Source organism: Pterocles gutturalis, unplaced genomic scaffold (genome assembly GCF_000699245.1).
Source record: "Pterocles gutturalis isolate BGI_N339 unplaced genomic scaffold, ASM69924v1 scaffold5074, whole genome shotgun sequence".
NCBI lineage: Eukaryota > Metazoa > Chordata > Aves > Pterocliformes > Pteroclidae > Pterocles > Pterocles gutturalis.
Window position 1 is genome coordinate 29,350 of NW_010127951.1, and position 20,202 is coordinate 49,551.

Here is a 20,202-nt window from a genome sequence, read left to right on the forward strand (position 1 = left end):
GTATTCTTTTAGTCATAATGCTATATTTCCTGCCCTTACTCAGGTTCTGGTTTAAAAACAAGTCAACCACATCGTAGATTTTTATCTTGCACCAATTTCTGGTATTAAATTTTAAGGAAGTAAGATCGTATTTCATTTATTCTTTGTATGTAAAACTTTAGGAGAATTAAAGATTTTAAAAAAAAGTCATAAATTACTGTTTCAAAATAGCTAGTGTATTTTAATATGACCCACATCTTTTCTCCCATCACTTATAGCTTATATTGCCTTCAAGTTTGATGTACATCCTGAAATATACAAATGGAAAGCAGAAGGTGAAAACTTCGTGTAAAGCCTAATAGTAAGATAAACATCACTGTACTATATTACATTTTAGATTGTTGAGTTTTTAAATAAGAAACTTAGACATTCCACACAAATATACTTTTAGGAACACTACCATTGTAGGTATAATGGGGAAAAAAAAAAAAAAAGGGGAGCATAAATTTGGCTACAGGTATGTAAGCAAGCCACAAATAAAGCTAGTTTTAAAAGTGCACCTTTTAGTACTAAAAATTTATATGCTGTGCAGTTGAACTGAATAAAAACAAGTGCACACGTGTGCAAGTTGCTAAATGTATCTTAGCATATTTGTGTTTACATTTACAAGTTGACTTGAAAAAAAGGTAACGTTCCTAAGATAACCTTGTGTAAATTGTATTGCACTATTTTACAAATACAAATTTTTATTCTGCCTTTTGATTGGCCAGTTTAAATAACTGAAAGGAATTCTTTATTTTCCACTAACAAGCTTTTCGTTGATCCATTTAGAAAACCACTGAGAAGTGCTTTTGCTATTTTATATATGCAGTGCCAAATCCCCCTTTGCTGCCATTATTACTATCACTGCATTTTTTGTAACATGAGCAGTGTTAAAACCAGATATTTCTGTCATTAATAAAATGTTGCACTATTGAAGCTGGCACGTATTGATCATTCACTTGTATTTTACATTTGTTGTTCATATATTTTTCTAACAGATCATTTGAAGACTACAGAAATTATGCTTGTTTCAGTATGCTGTATTTTCAGCATATTGTGTTTAGCCTAGCGTTTGTACATTAAAAAATCACTTTAATACTGTTTAGTTCCATTTTCACTTTGAAAAAAAGATGCAAATAGGTTACTGTTGTGTTATTTTATATGACAATTTTCCATTCAGTTTCCTTTTAAAAAATTGTTAAAAACTAATATAAAAGAATAAGAAGGTAAAAATAACATTTTATGTTTTATTAAAGAATTGGCAGCATTTATATCTGGTGACAACATTGCCATCAACTTTCTTATCTCAGGTTTCCCTTAAACTCTTTAGAAATACCGAAGCAACTTTTAAATTCAGAAACAAGTAACATATCTCAGTGTTTAATAAACTATAATGCTAGTATGTATTTACAATAAGATATTTTCAAGTTATAATAGCTTGCTTTAAAGATATGTTTAATTATGAATGTATTCAAAATCCACCCGAAAATGTCTGTTATTTGTGTATACATAATATGTGACGTTGTTACTCTAAAGAGCAAGGGTGAAAGAACGTAAAAATATTATCAAAGGTTGTTTAAGGGCATGTTTGCAGAAGTGGATGTAACTGTAACTGAAGGTGTCTTAATCTTTCAAAAACAGTGATGGAGGGTCACTTGAATGCTGATTGAGCTGTTGTCAACAATAATGTATCTCCATATAAGGCATATCACTCTTATTCTGGTAACAACCCACTGAGTAATTACAGCCAATTTAAATCTGTGATCACACTTCAATTCACGGCTTCCAGGGGATACTAAAGAGCACAGAAAAGCACACAAAAGAGCACACTTAAAATACTTCCTAAAGCAACACTCAACACTGTTTTTGTCGAGAAGCAGGCCAAATTAGGTTATAGCAGTTTATGCTGCTACAGTAGATATATCTTTTGTGGATAATATTCTTGGGTTTAAGTAAAGTCTTCAGCCCCTTTTCCTATCACGAGACTCCCATCTCCTCCTTGGCTTCTTTTACAATGTATGTTGGATTACTTGCTCCTGTGCATACAGTGCATACAGAACTAGACTACAAAGTTTCTGTCAGGACCCAATTCCCTCCATGCCTCTGGAGACCTTTGGATGTTATGGTGGTGCTAAACTAGTCAAAAGGAACTACTTGGATCCTCTTCCTGTGAGTTCTTCTTCCATGACAAAGTTAGATGGTGAGTCTAAGATCCAAAATGAAAGGACTAGCGTAACATAACTTAAGGTAAGTCCAAATTAACAAAGTTTGCACAAGACTGTTTTGCTCTGTGCATGGAACCATTTCTTGTCTGTACTTCTTGCATTCAATTTTAACCACAACTAGTGGCAGGTGAACCAACAAGAGGAGTCAGCAGAGTTCAGGAGCTCACTTTTAGCTCTGGTGCTTCCTCCTGGGCAGGCATAGGTGAGGTGGGGCTTCTGGTTCCTCCAAAATTATACACAGAATTTGGGGTACAGTATGTAGCACTAACATTCGCAGGGCAGTACTTTACCTTTTGTCCAAAAAACATTTGAGAAAGCGTGAGAGGTGCAGAATTGGAAGCATCTCATACTCTTGAGTTGGAGATCAGAATACCAGTGTGTGAAACATGTTTTGGAGTAAAAGGATGTAATCAGCTTAGGTGATGAGAATTAGAAAGGAGTAGGAATGGCATACACACATATAAAAGATATGTTCTTATTCAGAAGAGAGTTGCTCTTTATTGTTTCAGGCCAGTTCATTGTCTTCAAAAGAATACAGAAATAGGGTATCTTTGGTAAGTCAGAATATTTGAATTGTTAGAAATTAAATTAAAATAGAAATTAAAATTAAATTGTACTACCAATAATTGATACAATTATCATAACTTGTGATGCAAGTTTAAGAAAACTGATTTTTCAGTGGCCAATAAAGCTTAGATAAGAGAAGATAAATATACAAAGTTGATTAAATGAAGTACAAATATATTATTTTGCTTTTTATCCCCCAGCTTTCTTCAGAATTTTGTTTCCAGACAGCTTGCTGCTTCATATCTGTGTTAAGGCAAATGAGGTAATGAATGGCATTAATTTTTGCAATGAAGAATTTTCCTTTCGATACCTTCTGAAGTAAGCCTTTAAGTTGCTATAAGAATCATACTGCAGATTCTCAGAGGTTAAGCTGGCAAAACAACACAACTGTTAACTGGTCCCTATCTGATCTTAATTGAATAGGGCCATAAGCCATTAGTACTTTTGTTCTCTGCTAAGTGAGAAAGAATAATGTCTTAATATTTCAGAGGAAACAGGAAAGAAAGCTTATGGAGTAAGCTGCTCTAGGATAAGCATTCCAGTGCACTTCAGTTTCTAGTTGGCAAGGACCCTCCTGGCGTAGTGTACATCCCCCACATCCTTATGAATCCAGCCAATGGATGTGTAACTCTTAACTGAGCAATCTGTCTTGGTGTTTTTGTTGCCCATTTGTTACTCTAATTTCCCTAAGACAATTCTGGCTTAGTCTTGAAATAATACTTCCAGTTAGTCTCATTTCTGTTATCTGCAATATGCTAAAAAACCAGAGTAACTAGCAATTGCTTGTTTTGTTAATAATAGTATTAAGCTATAGAAAGTGGTTCCAGTAAAAAATAAACTCTTTTCTTTCGATACTGAGACTGAAACAACGGTCCAGAAATTGGCTGACTTTAAATGCCATTGTTGTGATACAGTCAGGATACTGAATAATGGATGCTTAATGTGTTTCAGTGATTGACACTTATTTGGTTCTACGTGACCCTACAGACACCCTTTAAAAAGGGCACAACACAATCAGAAATGTTTGACCAGAAGGTTTCTTTGGGAATTTGTACACTGTGAGTCATCTCCTGATTTCTGTACTTCAGGAGGTCACAGGTGATAGCAACTGGTGTCTATGATAGGTTCTACTACACAGGCTGTATTATCTGGTAGGATGCTACAATCTGTGAAATCTACGTAAAGAGAGTAAAAATCTTACACAGAGGAGAAACCTTCTGCCTCTTGGTTTATCTGTGAGGTTTCAGAAAAATAGAAATGTATAACATTAAATCAATAGAACCTTTAAATCATGGAGACACAGCATAGTGTTTCAAATAATTCCTACCATTCACCTTGTAATTTGTCCATGTCCTAAGTATCTTGCCAAAAAACAGGTGATGAGTCACTTCTGACTCATCTCTCCAGATCAGCAGAACCCTTTGCACCTTGAATGAGATCAAAATATTTCAATTTTACTTGCATATAAAACAAAGACTAATACTTAGCTTAAGATGTAAATATTATACCAAAAATCCAAACGGTAAGCTTGACATTATCTCTTGCACATGGGGAGCAGGCTGCAGACTTTGTCACCTGTGCCGGCTGGATGTGAAAACTTGCTCCTATATGTGGTCATTCAAGTGGACTTAGTATACTCCTCTTCCTTTATCATTACATTCATCCTAGAAGAATTTATTAATCTCTGTGGTATTGCCAATTCATCTGACTCATATATTAACTAAGCTTTCTCTCAGTCAGAGAAGTGAATGAAGAAGCCATCCTATTTATCTTTGAGAATGGGTTTGTAATAATTTTGTTCTATTCATCATAAATAAGGCATTACCAAAATACTGTTTCTAATGTCAAATGTCACACCCCAGGAAAAATATGTTCATTAGACAGACTGCAGAATTCCAGTACAGACCAGTGAGACAGACCAGAAATATGGAAGATATGGCCTAAAGAGGAGAAAGATTAAATTAATTCAAGAGACTTTTCAGAGTCTAGAGAAAATGAGACTGAAATTAGATATTCTAAGGTTTTAAATACTTAGTAAGGCTACTTCAAAGATCAGAGTAATCAGAATAATATTTTCAGTGTTCGTAGTGTTTAGGACAAGAAATAACAGCAAGAAAGAAGATTCAGGCTCAACATGGCTAATTGTCTAAAGATTGAGAGGGCTGTGACTCACTAAAATAGATTGCCTTTGAGTATTAAGAACATATTTAAAAATACAAAAAAAGTCTGAAAAACAGCTTTCAGAAAAACATATTACTGGGTCAGATGAGTGAACTGCATAACTTACTGAGATCCTTTCTGGACCTATTTTTTTAAATACTAGGACTAGAGATGAGATCTGACATGGATCCCCTTATATACCAATAAGAAAATGTGCACAATGATAGAAAATAGTCAAATAATAACATTTAAACAACAGGAATTGGATACGTCAACTGAATCTCTATTTCAGAGAATATTGAAAGCTTTTCATTTACTGAGTATTTAACTGGTAATCCATCTCCCACCAGAAAGTCTTTTTATTTGTTGAGGGAGAGATCTAGAATCCTTTTGAAAAAACAGACAAGTTTTGAAGCTCAGCCAGAGTCAAGATTCTGTCTAGTTGTCAGCTTATGAATAAATGGAAATGCAGTAGCCAAAGTGTTTTTAAAAAAATGATTGTCTAAAGGTAGGTTGCTAAAACTTATTATATTTTAAATATTTGTCAAGCTATATGGTCATCTCTAGATTTCAAGAAAGTGAATGCTTAAGACATTGGAAAGTGTTGGATGCTTTTGAAGATGATGTAATTAATATACTTACAAAGAGGATAATTTGAAGCAAGTGGGGATTTTAAGATAAATTTTAGCCCTTAGCACTGAGTTTTATTGCAATCAACAATTAATTGTTCTTACAGTCTCTTTTCAAATATATAATCATGACATTCATTATGACATGAAGAACTTTATTCTATAGACTATATCTACAATTTATGATTAAGTAAATGCAATATTAATGTATGTTGCATTTCCCTCTATACTGTGTCAGTTTAGACTGTACATTCTTCGAGAGAGAAACAGTATGTCCTTATACAAGAACAAGATTTGAAGACGCCTTGAAGGGGCTTTAAAAACCAACTTTCATACTTCCAAAAAAAGCAAGTAAATTAACTTCCTAACCTATATAGGTTCAAGAAGAGTCGTAAGTACCTTTATTTTTCCTGGAAAAATCAGGCATGTTCACCAGCATTATTATTTTAACTGAGCTTATTGTGCAAGTTGAAAAGAACCAAAAGGGCATTTGGACTCCTTTAACAGGGATGCATGTGGAGAAAGGTGACTTAGTTACCTGAGAATAACTGGAATTCTTTAAGATGTTTTATCCATAGTGATTCTTTTACCTAACTTTCATTCCTTATTGGTATGAAACCCTACATGGATTACCTATATTAGTGAAGGATCTGAACAACAGTTGAGCCATCCTTTATTCCCTTGTTTTAGTGAGGGTATAGGAGTGTCCATGGGGTATACAGCGTGGACCCTGTTGTTTAGATGCTAATAGTGAGACTAATGTGGTTAAGCATCCTAACAAATTAACTGTACTGTGAAAAGCTCGTATTTTTTAATATGTAATACTTTTTCATGCTTCTGATAAGTCATAGTTTATACAAATTAAAAAGATCTCTTTTAAGATTTTTAGTAGGAGCATAGAAAAGGAAGTCAGCACTTGAAGACAGCAAGGGAATAAATAGTAAGTTTATTCTGTATTCCGGTATATTACTATAGGCTGGTATATATCACATGTAAAATTTTAGGCAAGCAGCCATCTGCTGCAGTAATAGTAAGCTATTGGATTAGATTGCACATTCCTGATATGCTCCATTATTTTAATGGATTTAATCTATTTGGAATGTTACTTATTCAGAAGAATGTAACAAACGTAATGTCTCCTGAAGTCTGGCAGTCTTCCTAAGAAATGACCACTCCGAGTATAGGTTCTGCCTAATTCTAATCACATTGACATCGAGATAGTTGACAGTGTTCAAAAATATCTAAAGGGATAATCTAGAAATGGAAGAATCTGCTGATCCTCAAAATGTATTGTATGAAAGGACAGAATAAGGCATAGTATTTCCAGAACAGAAGTTTAATTTGATCTTGATTGGACAAAGGGTTTGAATTATGAGACCCAGATCCAAAAAACCACCTCAGACATCTAGCTGCATGTCTATACCTTCACAGACCAATTTATACTGAGAGTTTACCTTTCAAACTCTTATTGAATGGTCCACTGTACTTGGCTGTGTTATCTTGTGGTTTCGTCATTCCATCTGTCTCAGCCAAAGAGAAATTCTTATCTGGCATCTTCACCATTATGATTTTTTTCCCCTGTTTATCCTTAATCTTTGTATTTTCCCATTCAATGCATTGTTGCAAAATTTACATAATGTTATTTTCACCCTTTTTTCAAAGTGATTTTACTACCTTGTACTGTATTCTCTCTGAACTTGCTACTTTTCAGGTGAATGTGCTATCTTAATGGCAACATAATCTGCCCCATCTGCTCAGTAGTGCTTGTACAAACCATTTTGCTAAATTCAAGCTAAAAAAAAATACAGATTAATAGTTTATTTTCACTATTTGGAGAGCCTGAATCAGAATTAGATTCAGAATCTAATCGTGTAGCAGAACAACATACTAAATCAAGAAAAGACCTGCTTGCTCTGTGAGCTCAGGCTGCTTTAACACTTTAATAGTTAGCAGGGGTTTGTGGTTCAGAGAGAACGGTATAAGCTGATGATTGAGACAGGAGGGACTACTGTAACACATCCAAAAAGGCCAGAGTCCAGAAGGAAAGACCTTTTTTCTATTGATATTGGATCTGGCCCACAGGAGGTCAAAAATATACTCGGTGAAATGAATAGGCTGTAGTGTGAGTGTATGAAATGAATGTAAATCAACTGAATTCTTTTCAGGATTACAGTTTTATAACTTCTTCAACATTACTAGAAAATAGAGTCATCTTGTAGTGGAAACTTACTTACACGATGAAGATGCCTAAGGAGGGATCACCAGAACAAATGCAGAAAGATCCATGACTTCACCTCAAACTCTGGTCGAGTCGTTACAGGCAAGGAACATTTGGAGAGAGATGCTGAATACCACTGAATTGAGACTATGCTAAATTCCTGCAGCATAAGGTCAGTGCACATCAGACTATCCCGTGCAGTACTGTAGTACTAGTTATCAACCCTGCCTGCATTGTGGATGCACAATTATTCTCTCGCTTTGAGTACATTGAAGTTTCCTTCGCAAGAAAACCCTGGTGTAGGGGAAGGGGAGACAGGCACATCTGTTCAGCAGTTTTAGATTCAGCAAATATTCATGTCAGTAGGAAGAAGAAAGGGGAATGAGTCCACAAGCATGCAGAAGGGTTGTTAAGGGTAGGTTGGGTTAGTAAGCAGAGAAACTGCATTAGTGTGATGGCTGTTATACAGCTGGTACCAATTAGGCTGCTCTTCCCTTGCAGTCTGATCTGTGCAGTTCTGCAAAAGCCTGTACATCTCTAAAGCTAACCCAAATATCTCACCTTGGACACTACTAGGAGCTGATTTAATATCCTCCTTAGACTGCTTGCTTCAACAATCCTTGTTGAACATGATGTACAAAGAAATTAACTCACCTTAAGCATCTTCATGCAAAGTCGCCTAGTTTGTCCTTGGCATGCTGAGTAACCCTGGAGGTTTGGACCAGTCTGTAACACATTACTTTGTTACTGTTACTTCGTTATATTGGTTTGTACCATTCTCATGGTACAGGAATGGCATGAAAGAGCAAAGGCACAGAACCTCTTCTCGAGTTTCTGGTTTAAGGCAAGTATACAAAAGCAGAGCTGAGAGGGAGAAGACAGATGTAGGAGAAACATACAGCATCTCATATCTTCCTACTGGTATTACACTGTAGTTGGCTGTGGAGAGACCTTTGAATGGGATGTAGTAAACTAATACCATGGTGAGCTGACTATATTCTCCTCCAATTAGAAGAATTTCTGTGATTATACTCAGAAAAGACAACTAGTTTCTGCCCAAGGAGAAATTAAAATAATTAAGTAAAGAATATAAAAGCAAGTCTTAATCATAAAATTCCTATTCCTTAGGAAAGACTGCTGAATCTAGTCTGCAATTACAAATACTAAACAAGACCAAAAAATAGTGCAAAGAACATTGCAATAATCTCACAGGAAAGGAAAAAAGCTATGTGGATTTTTTTCCTGGACAAACTAGAAAAAATAATTCTTCAAAACTGTACGGGGATTGAGAGCAGCAAAGGCAAACTGAATACGCATTTTTAGCTATGTTTACAACAAAAAGTCCTTCACTGTCTTTGGGAATGGCAGCAGAGTTACAGAGAAGATACATTAAAGTTTCTTCTTGTGATTGTGATGCACCTGTATGTGGAAACTGCTTCCAGTTCTAAACTCTCATCATTAATTCAAAGAGCTATCTCTGAAAAAGACAAAAATGAGAAGACTATAAATACTGGAGGGAATAAAACTTTGGAAAATGGTGAAACCAAGAGTGCAATAAATGGCATTAATATACAGAAAAAGAGAGGCTACAGCTTAAATGTCAAGAAATCTTTCCATCAGTATCTGGACACATTGTTCTAATCCAAAACTTTAGGACACTTAAAGCCAGATAGGAAAAACTTCTGCAAATGGCAATGATCTTACCTTGACACATTACTTAATGTCTTTTTTCATCCTTAAATTCTACAACAGAAAAAGATAATACTGGTTAATATACCAACCTTTAATCCCAAAACAATGTTAAACAGCAGCCAGCTATGCTAGATATTTCAGCTGTAGAAAACTCTCACCAGGAAATTCTGAACATCTGGCTGGCTACTGATGTTCATTACTAATCAATCTTGATACAAGGGAGAAATTCCAGATGACTGGAAAAAACCTATTATTATGTCAGTATTTCAAATTATTAAGTGGGATCATTAGGATAATTCTAAGTTAGAGGGAAAATAATGAAAAAGTTGATACAGAATGAAACACGTAAATATAACTAATACTGATAGAGATTTATAGAAAAGACAGTTTGTCATATATATTTGATTGCTTGAATGAGACCATAAGTTGGCAGATAATGGTAAAAGTTTGGATTGATATTCTGAGGCTTTTATAAGGCATTTTGATTTAGAAACCAGAATGACATATAATCAAGATGGTTCTCATTAAAGGGATTCAAGACTATCCAGGAGTTAGATTTCAAAATATCTCAGCAAAAGGAAATTATCACTGGCCAGCTGCATTTTGAGCATAGCCTATGCAAGAACTGGTTCTTGATTTTTTTTTTTTTTTTTAATCCTCTTTCCACTTCAATTAGGATTATTTTGATCCCATTTTAATCAAAGGATGTCCTAGAGTTCTTTCAATCCAGAAGGCAAGCCTAGACACTAACAAAACTCTGGCTGTCTGATCTAAGAGCACAGGTTGGGATATAGAAAGAGTTACCATGAGTCCAGAACTGCAGCACAGAACTCTTCTGTTCGGTATTGCTTCATACTGAAGACACCTAAATTGAGTAGATTCTAGAATTTTTACTTAAGCATTTCACAAGCACCCAACATCGACCTGTGGAAGTATCCAGAAAAGCCTCAGTCTTGATTCCTAAGCCCCACTGTTTGCCAGTATCTTAGGATTTGTTTATTCAGAGCTGTCATGGTGTGCACAATGCACAGCAATCAGGCTTACCTCCTTCCTCTCATTTTTGAATCTTAAATCTTCTCTACAGAAAGGCAGTTATTCAGCAAGAGGAGTAGCCTGCCCACCCTCTTCAGAGCACCAGGAACATGAAGAACATATCTTTGAGATGCTCTCTGTGGGACACGTGAGCCTGACTACCCTCAGACAGAGTAAGTAATTTAATTTGGACCTGCTGCGTCTTAAGTCAATAGGCTATTATATAAGTGGACTGACATTAGCTCTGTTGTATCCTTCTCTTTTGCTATTTCAAAAGAAAGGAAGTGTTTCTGTTCAGTATAAGCTGAAAACATCAGGTCAGCAGAAAACCACCAATTCCTGCCCTTGAACTTTCCTGCAGCTCCCAGTTGAAGCATAAGCTGTATGAAGAGCAAGGTCTAATATTCAGCCCTGTCCTTAAATAGCTGTTTGCTCAGTGTGTGTTTTGTTCTGAACCCTATTTTGAGGCCCCTCTCCTCCCCACATGTCGGGGACTGAAAATAGCATATTTAGACTGTCAGGTTCTCCTGTAGGGCCTCCATGCATAAATCTTTGTCTACCAATAACCATAAAGCAATAGCTGTCAAGAATAAAAAATGAGCCTGGCAGAAGTCAAGAGTAGCTGTTATCCCTAAAATTTGTGCTTAAAATCTACTTAAAACCTCTCTCTCCCCACCCTATTCCACTCCCCCTCCCAAAAAGGTCTCTTCTCTGGTCAGACTCATGGGCAGGTTATCTTCTTGCCTCGTTGCATGTGACTCTGGTAACACAAACACTTTTTTCCTGACTATTTAGGCAGAGATTAATCATTACATAATGCTTTGTGTTGGGAGGCAATGAGGACGTGTCTGGAAATGCAATAAGCTGACAAAAAAAGATTGCTGTAATTGTCAGGAGTATGGCAGTAGTTGAACACGTTGCAGAAATGAGAAGCGAGCCATAAAAGATCTTAAAAGTGAATTCACACAGTTATCTGATTGACTAGAAAATTATGACCAACTGGGAATATAGGGTAAGGAGAAAGAAGGATTAAAATGCTTTAAAAGACAATTTGTTTGTCAAGGCTGGAAAAGATAGTTTATTCTGAGTTACAGAAATTTAAATAGATACCTTTAAAACCTTTTTAAGCTATGTAAATTTAATGGAGAATTATAAAAGAACAGCATAGCTGGAATAATGTAAATGAGATTTCCACAGGTGAATCCAAGTATAAACATTTTAAGCCATATTCTCCATGCTTGTAAAAATATCCTCTCAAAGTAAAATGGCTTGCTAAATAATTAAGTATTTAAAAGCTGAATCAGAAGTTAGATTCAAAACAGACTTCTGGAGTGAAAACATCAACTTTAAACACAGGATGTGCTTCATGTTTTTGGTTGAGGTGTTTTTTTTTTGTGAAAACCAAATAAAAAGAAACTATTAACTTGTGCACAAACAGACCAAATAAAAAGAAACTATTAACTTGTGCACAGACAGTCAGAATTTATCTGCAAGTCCTTTAAACTTTTGTTCTTCTGACACAAACACATTCAGAAATAGAAGGCCAAGTGGATTCTCAGCTGCACCTTGGAGCATTGTGCTCCACCTGACAATCTAGACTATTCTCTTCACCGTCTTTCTGCACAGATGAGGTATGGCTGTGGTTGTAATGTCATGCCTAATCTCGGTTTGAGATCTGGAATCACGCCGTGAGGAAAAGACAGGTGAAATCGTTGTAGTAATGAAGTGAAAAATAAAAACATCTCCATTCGAGCTAGCTGTTCTCCAAGACAATGTCTTCTTCCTGGATTGAAAAGAAGGTTTTGAAAAGACTTCAAATGTGTTAAATTACATTTTCACTCTTATTATGAGTAAGAATGGTAATTTATGTGTTCTAAGAGAAGCTGTATGAACTTGGTGGTATTATTCTGTAAGAGAGGATATGTGATAATTTATGGCAAGAAACAGAATTAGATAATTTGTCCCTCTCAGTACACAAATGCCATTGTAACTAATTCTGTCAAATTTATTTAGATAAACTATTAGCTACTTTATCTTGTCTTGAAGTGTCAATCTAGACAGATGACATTTTAAAAAAAATGATACTTTGAATTTCAGCCTTTGTCCCCAACTATTTTGTTAATTACATCTACTGCCAATCGTTATTACCTGGCAATTATTAGAACTTGGTAAGCAGAAATCTAGATTTGTGCATCTGATGCAAGGGAATTGTCTTGCCTTGTCTCCTTCTATTTTTTTGAGTATCCCAGATAAGTAAACCAAGTCACCCTCTACACAAGGCCACGTCTTTGTGGACTGTGGAGGTAGCCCTGGCAGTTAGCTTATACAGAACATCTAATTCTTAAGTTGATATGTAAAGTAAATTATCCCCTCTTATAGGCATCATAATGATTTAGAACTGCCAGAATATTTTCTCAGGTCAGAATGCAGTGCTACATGCTGGCCCTCAAGCCAGCTTTGGATAAAATCTGCACTTTCTGGTGCTGAAATTTGAAAGCTGGTTGTGTAGATCACCTGCATGTGATGACTTTAGCAGAAAATTGCTGTTAATTGTGAAATATGAACAACACATATGCTGCAATGATATAAAATGTATAGACTCCTCAAGTAAGAAGATATTGTGCTGTCTTTTTTCTTAGTTTATATAACAAGCTTATCTATACAAAAGACATTATGCTAAAATGTTATGTCCAGAGTTCATTATATTGAATATCTTTAAAATACCTGTTTCATCAGAACAGTAGATATTTTATATCATTCTGTCCATTCCTGATTTATTGCCTTCACTTATATGTTATACATTTCTAGATTTATGAAAAGGAACAGTAGAAGGAATCACTCTTACCCAGAGAAAAAGGAATAAATGCCTCTTTCTTGACAAACTGCCCACTGCTGTCCAAAAATCTCTCAGGAAAAAACACTTCTGGGTTGCTCCAGTATTTTTCATCAAAATGAACGGAGTACAGGTTTGTAATGACTGTAGTGCCTTCAGGAATAGAGTAACCACGCACAACGGTATCTTTGGAAGTCGCGTGAAAAATACCTAGTGGAGCTACGTTACAGAATCTTAGAACTTCATGTAGAACAGCGTCAGTGTACGGCATTTTGCATTTCTCTTCTAAGGAGGGCATTTTGTTTGGTCCAATGACTGAATCAATTTCTTTTTGAACTTGCCCTGTTAGGAACAGGAATAAAAACTGATATTTATGATGTGATAGCCTTTATTTTTTAATTTAAGCTATAAAATATATACTTCTAAATAGATACTGAAAGATGAAAAATCTTATATAAAATATAGCAGCTTATAAGCTTTCAAATTTAGATTCTATATTCCTTATCCTGCTAGTAGGAATTATTACTAGAATATATACCAGTAATCTTCATTGCAAAAGTAATTATTCTCAGTAAAATCGTGTTTTAATATACTTGTGTATATTTTTATTTCTAGAGCTCTTCAAAACTAAAGAAACAAGCAAAAGAATGCAAAGATAAAGTATATTAAATACTTGAGTGAACACAGGTAAAACTGAAATTAGCCACTTCAACTTTCCCTTGTCTCATTCTGCTATGATTCTTTAGAATTGTCATAGTGTAAAATTATTCCCTCTTAAACTGAAAATATCTGATACAATACAGTGTGAGTTAAGAGGGACAGGAGTCTGAATTTAACTGAAAAAGAACAAATTCAAGTACTTTTTTTTAAAGCTACTTTTAAATTTGACAGGTTAAATTACTTCAATGGCATTCAAACTGCTTCTTCTTTTTCCTGATACACTTTCTTTGTTGAAACTGCCAACAGCTCCTAACTAAAACAAAGTTGGACTTTTACAGTTCACGTGGAACCAATAATGAACAATGCCAGAAAAACTTTACAGAATCACCATTTTTCAACCTGAAGTGACAATGGTTCACATAAAAATAAAAAGGTGAAAAGCACCTGAGCGAAAGTACATTCTGTGATGTGGTGTATCGGTGTATATTGTAATCCTTGGACAGAGAAATTCTAAATAAATGAAAGGTAGTAGTAATTTTAATTTTTATCCAGATGAACTGATTTTGAATCCAAATTCAGAAACTTGTTATATCGCAAGATCTGAGGTCAGAAGATTGTTTGAGTGGATCTCTACAAAATCAACCAGTGCATAGAAGACACAAAACTACAGAGTTTTCTTGATCTTTGCTAAAAAACAGTACCTTGGTCAGATAAGATATGAATATTGTTTGTGAGCCAGGACAGACCAATCAGAAACTTTGATTTAAGTGGCCCTTTTTGCATTTGGGCTTTTTATATAATGTAAAGCATAAATATGTCCTATTGGCTAATTATAGCACTTATATTTTAAATAAAGTAAGGACTATGTATATATGCATCTTAAAACTCAAGTACCTATAGAATCAGATTCTAATTTTTCCCACAAAAAAATATTAGCTATACTTAGTGAGATGAAGCTAAATTATTTCTATTAAGTATGTCCCTCAAAGTTTTTAAAATTAACAAGTCAAATCCTGTTAGGTCTGGCTTTTAATCCTAACATAGAAGAAAGTTTTCCCAATTTTTAAACTTTAATCAGTTTCCTCAAGTTCAATGAATTAATCAACTAACTAAAGTAGTTAAGTAAATGAAAATAAGAAAATATGTAAGAATAGGTTATGGCACTCAGGAGACGTTGAGTGAACTTTGGTTCTGCTTGCTTAGCCAGATATTTTAACCAGCTAAATGAATATGGGACTTAAAATAATAATAGCAGCAACAAAAGAGCTTTGGCAATCAACTTCTTTATTTAATCTGACTTATTTTCACTGTTTGTAGCATGTCAGGTCTTGACCGACATTATCATCATATTTAAATTTTCTTTTTTTTCAAGTAAAGCGGTATTTACCTTAAACATAAATATAAAATTTGACCTCTAATTTTGAAGTGATAATTGCTTTTTGCCCACCCAATTTAAATTAAAAATTATTCTAGCTGAGAAAATATGAAGGTGTAGAGTCATGCACCTACTACCATAAGACAATTTAAGCTTTCATACATAAAGATATCTGGTTCCTATGCAGAACTTCAGATCTCAAGAGCCTGACAGCTATGGGTAGTGTTGTTATCCCCATTCTGAAATTATGATGGTCAAATTGATGTCAGAGCAATATTCTTTGGTCGAAGTATCAAAAGTAACTTTCCTAGGCTGTTCTTCCTCCCAATGCTGAAAGTCCCTAGTTGAACTACGCGCTGCTAAGGTTTTGATAGCAAAGTGGAGGCAGTGAAACAAGAAAGGCAACTGTTCACTTCTAAAATCCAAACTTCTACACAAAATGTCTACGCTGACATTCAGACTATTGCTGTCTTACTTCAGAATAACTGCAACATATCCTTTTATTTTTAAATGTTATTTTTGTTCTTCCAAAAGTATAAATATACATGTCTGTAATATGTAAATCTACTGTCAATTGAGGCACTTAGGGATAAAAAAAATTGTACCTAAGGTGTTAACCACAACCTGATTTACATTTTTGCTGATGTTTTCACTTTTTACATAGTTTAATTTAATTTAATTGCATTTGGTTATTATTTATTAACTATACAGATTAGTACATCTACCAACCAATATTATGCGTCACAACACTAAAATATATTAGAAAAACTTTATAAAAAATATTAAAGCTTCATATAAATGTACTCACAAAATCACATGTTAAAATTTTATCGTCATACTTGACTTTTGATATCCTCTTCATCTGCATGTAAAATTAGCTTTTCACATCTGTCCACAGTATATTTGGTAAACGATATAACAGAATAATATAAACAAACCTTCCCTTTTGGTTACGACTATGGATTACTGCACCACTTTGGAAAAGCATTTTATATTTGCAATAGGAAAGTATATCAGTTCCTCAAAATGTCAAAGTTCTTACCTTGAATGTTTGGATAAAGAGCCATAAATAATACTGCCCATCTTAAAACATTTGTTGTGGTTTCTGTCCCAGCTATGATGAGTTCTCCGACAGAGAAAATTAAATTTTCTCTTGAATATGTAGATTCTGGATCATTTTCATTGCAATCCATCTCATCTAGATATGCATCTACAAAATGTCGAGGTGACTGAGGCTTCCTATTTTCAGAGACACGTTCAATAAGCTCATGAAGAAAGTCATAGACTTCAGCTGCATTTTTAAACAGCTGCTGGTGTTTCCCAAATGGCAAGATACCAATCCAAGGAAAAGCATTATATAAAAATACAGAAGCACTAGCAGCTAATTCAATATTTTCACTAAAAATCTCAATCATGTGCTGAAATTCAGTATCTTCGTATGTAAAACGTTCTCCAAAAATTATCAAATTAGTAATGTTTGAAACAGCATTTGTTATCAAGTGCTTAAGATCAAATGGTCTGCCTTTGTATGTATCAATGGCATCAAGAAAAAACATAGATTCTTCTGAAATTTTGTGTTCAAAGGACCTTTGACCATATCCAAAAATTCGAAAGGTATTTACAGCTAATTTGCGATGTTCTGTCCATCCTCTGCCATATTTACTGTTCAGTAAGCCTGAAAAAATATTTTGACACAGTATTTTATGCAACGCTTTATTTTCCCCCATAAGATAGATAATAAAATTAATTAACGAGACAAAAAACAAAACAAAAAAATTACACGCATCTTGCTATGGAACATAGTCCAAGAGTGACAATCCTCTCCAAATAACATCTTTAAAGAAGCATCAAGTATTTTATGAAAGGAGATAAAGTATAGAAAACAACTAAAGCAAATGTTTCATGTCATCACAAACCCATCTATTGGACAAAAAGTACATTTTTATACTACAGACATTAGCGCTTACCTCCCATGTTTGTCAGCTTCTTAAATAAGGGAAGAGATGGTCTATCTGCAAAAATTTCACTTTGATGAACAAGGCATTCTTTTACTGCGTCATAGCCATTCAGTACAATAGCAGATATACCTCCAAGATCGAGACTGAAGATCTTTGGGGGAAAAAAAAAGAATAAAAATTGTAAAATGCTATTACGATCAAATCTTAAAAAACAAATAATGAAAACAAATAAAAACAAGGAATGAAAAAGTGAAACAACACTAAACATCAATGCAAAATACAGACTTGAATAACTTCAGTAGAGCATACAAGTAATCAGAGGTGATACAACTGTGGCATTACACCGTACAGTCTGTTGAGAGCTGATTTACTCTGTCAAAACATAGAGTAAATGAGCCCACACTGCATTCTGTGCTTTGCTGTGCACCTGAAGTGACCAGCTCTCCAAAGTAAAGACTGGGCATGCTTTCATGCAGTCACTAAAATATGTGAATTTCGTATAACAATGCATATTTTTCAGAAAAAATGTACTGTCCCTTAATATTAGTAGATATAAGTAGATATTAGTATAAGCGTATATAAGCATAGACATAAGTATACAACATCACTAGATATTATTAGATATAAGGTACAGTGTTTATATAAGAACTAAAAATTAAGTACATATATTGTCTACTTTCCTAATTTACTGAGACTGCTTCCACAGCGGGGAAGAAAGCTTTACTACCATATCTGCTCCTCCTCCCTGCCTTCGTAGAGGTAAATTCCAGTACCTTCATGTGGTTAAGGGCACTGTGACTGAAGCTACAAGTTCATATCATGAAGACTTCCAACATGTCACTCAGTAATGGCAGACACCGAAGTGGTGTCAGTTGTGACAACAACCAAGCTGCACCCAGTTCTTTCTATCTCTGAAACTGGACACCAGCTTACTGTGCACAGGCTCCCAAAGAACCATCAGATGGTAGAAGCGAGAGCCAAGATGACAGCCAACAAATGATAGCATAGCCCAGCTAGTCCCAGCTCCTGTTTCCAGAAGTGGTCAGCACTAGACGCTTTGCAGAAAGATGCAATACATCCTGCAGAAGGCCCATTCAGGATAAACAAAATTAAAATCTTAACCCAAGTTTTAAAAATTAAAACTGAGGCTAAACTGAAGACTGAAAGCCTATATCCCTTTCCATACATAATACAAATTATAAATTTGTATTTTTACCAACACAAATCTCTAGTTTTTCCTTCATCTCAGAGCTGTTGGCCTCCACAATATTAAATAATGCTAGTCTAATTACATGTTCTGTGACAACTGGGATGTCAAGCACTGGAAGAGGCTGCCCAGGGAAGTGGCCGAGTCACCATTTCTGGAAGTATTTAAAAGATGTGTAGGTGTGGCACCCTAGGACATGGTTTAGTGGTGGACTTGGTAGTGTTAACAGTTGGACTTGATGGTCTTAAGGATCTTTTCCAATCTAAATGATTCTATGATTCTGTGCCTGTTTTGTTTTAGCAAACTTGATATTTTCACTGTTACAATGGCTCTTCATTTTCATGTGACAAGAAAACACTCATGATGCATTTCCACAAACCATTTCTGAGTTTTGTACACTTTGATCATAGCTTATCTTTCTTTCTATGTCATACATAATTTAAAAAAAAATTAATTGTATTTTTCCAGAGCCCCCAAATCCTGATCTGCCATCTTCAAATTCCCTCAAATTCTGCAGGATCCTTTCTGACAGCAGGTGACTGGAACTACATCCAGCATTCCAGGCACGTACAAAGCTTAGTTTGTTTGACCCATTTTCCATTCTATTTGTCCTAGTATTTTGCTTGAAACATATTTACTTTTTTCTATTACCCAAGTAAATGAAACAAAAGATAAACCTATCCTTTTGTTTCTGCCATTTAGCATGCTTTTAATTCGTGCATTTTGCTTCTCATTCATGACAAGCCTGTGACTATTCTGTCTCAGCTGTAGGTTTCATAAATGATCTGGAGAAATCTTTTGACAGACTTAAGTTCTAGCAACAATTTTACTTGTTCGTAAGGGGTGTTATATTTAAATACTTCTAGCAGTTTGAAGGACATGATTTTCTAGACAAACCATTGTTTGTTGGACACAAAACTTGGTCCTTCACCAACTTCTAGTGATAATCCTGCTAATTAAAACACCAAAGGTGCTATAACTAATCTGGAGATGTACCGGCACACTGAATGGCTGGCCACGGTGTATGTGCTGACTGCTCAGATGCTACCAAAATATGTGTGTGCTTATGTACGTGTACACATACACAGAAATGCTAACACCTGCCGGCCTTTCCCTGCTAGATCTAGTTTGGGCTTAACTTTTAGGAAGCTTGTAAGAATACATGGGTTTCTTGAAACTAGTCAATGAAAAGAAACACCTGAGCTATAACAAAGTATGAAAAAAGGAAAAACATTCTTATATAGTTATACTAATTGACTGTAAGTAAATATTCCGAATACCCACTGAAGGTACTTTGAAGCAATGTGTTTTCAGTGAACACGTTGCATTATCCAAGTACCTGCTTTTGAGTGGTTGTTATTTTGTTAATTTTAAGCCCTTTTGGCATGTCCAAGAGTTGTGGATATGAAACAAGAGCATTACTTCCATTTGCAGCAGGACACCAGTTGGAGTGTCGTACCAAAACCAAAAACTAACAGCCAGAGCTCCCCCGGGCGAAGGGCTGACCACCGTATTGCCCGAGCCTTGTGCTACCCGCCGGGGGTGTGCTCCGCCCACGCTGCCGCTGCCTTCCCCCGGGGCGCCGTGACCCGGCGCGGGCGCGCGTTTCTCCCGGGACCCGGGCA

At 35.3% G+C, this 20,202-nt stretch overlaps 1 protein-coding gene across 1 annotated transcript; it reads right to left on the reverse strand.

Moving 5' to 3' along the window:
• Window positions 1–12,151: 12,151 nt before the first annotated feature.
• On the reverse strand, window positions 12,152–17,573 carry LOC104466110 (vitamin D 25-hydroxylase; the record flags this gene model as incomplete). The annotated part of the gene is made up of 4 exons (XM_010079439.1): window positions 12,152–12,327; window positions 13,390–13,719; window positions 16,455–17,087; window positions 17,380–17,573. Coding segments are annotated over 4 exons (1,333 nt in total), but the record flags the coding sequence as incomplete, so codon positions are not given.
• Between the last annotated feature and the right edge of the window lie 2,629 nt (window positions 17,574–20,202).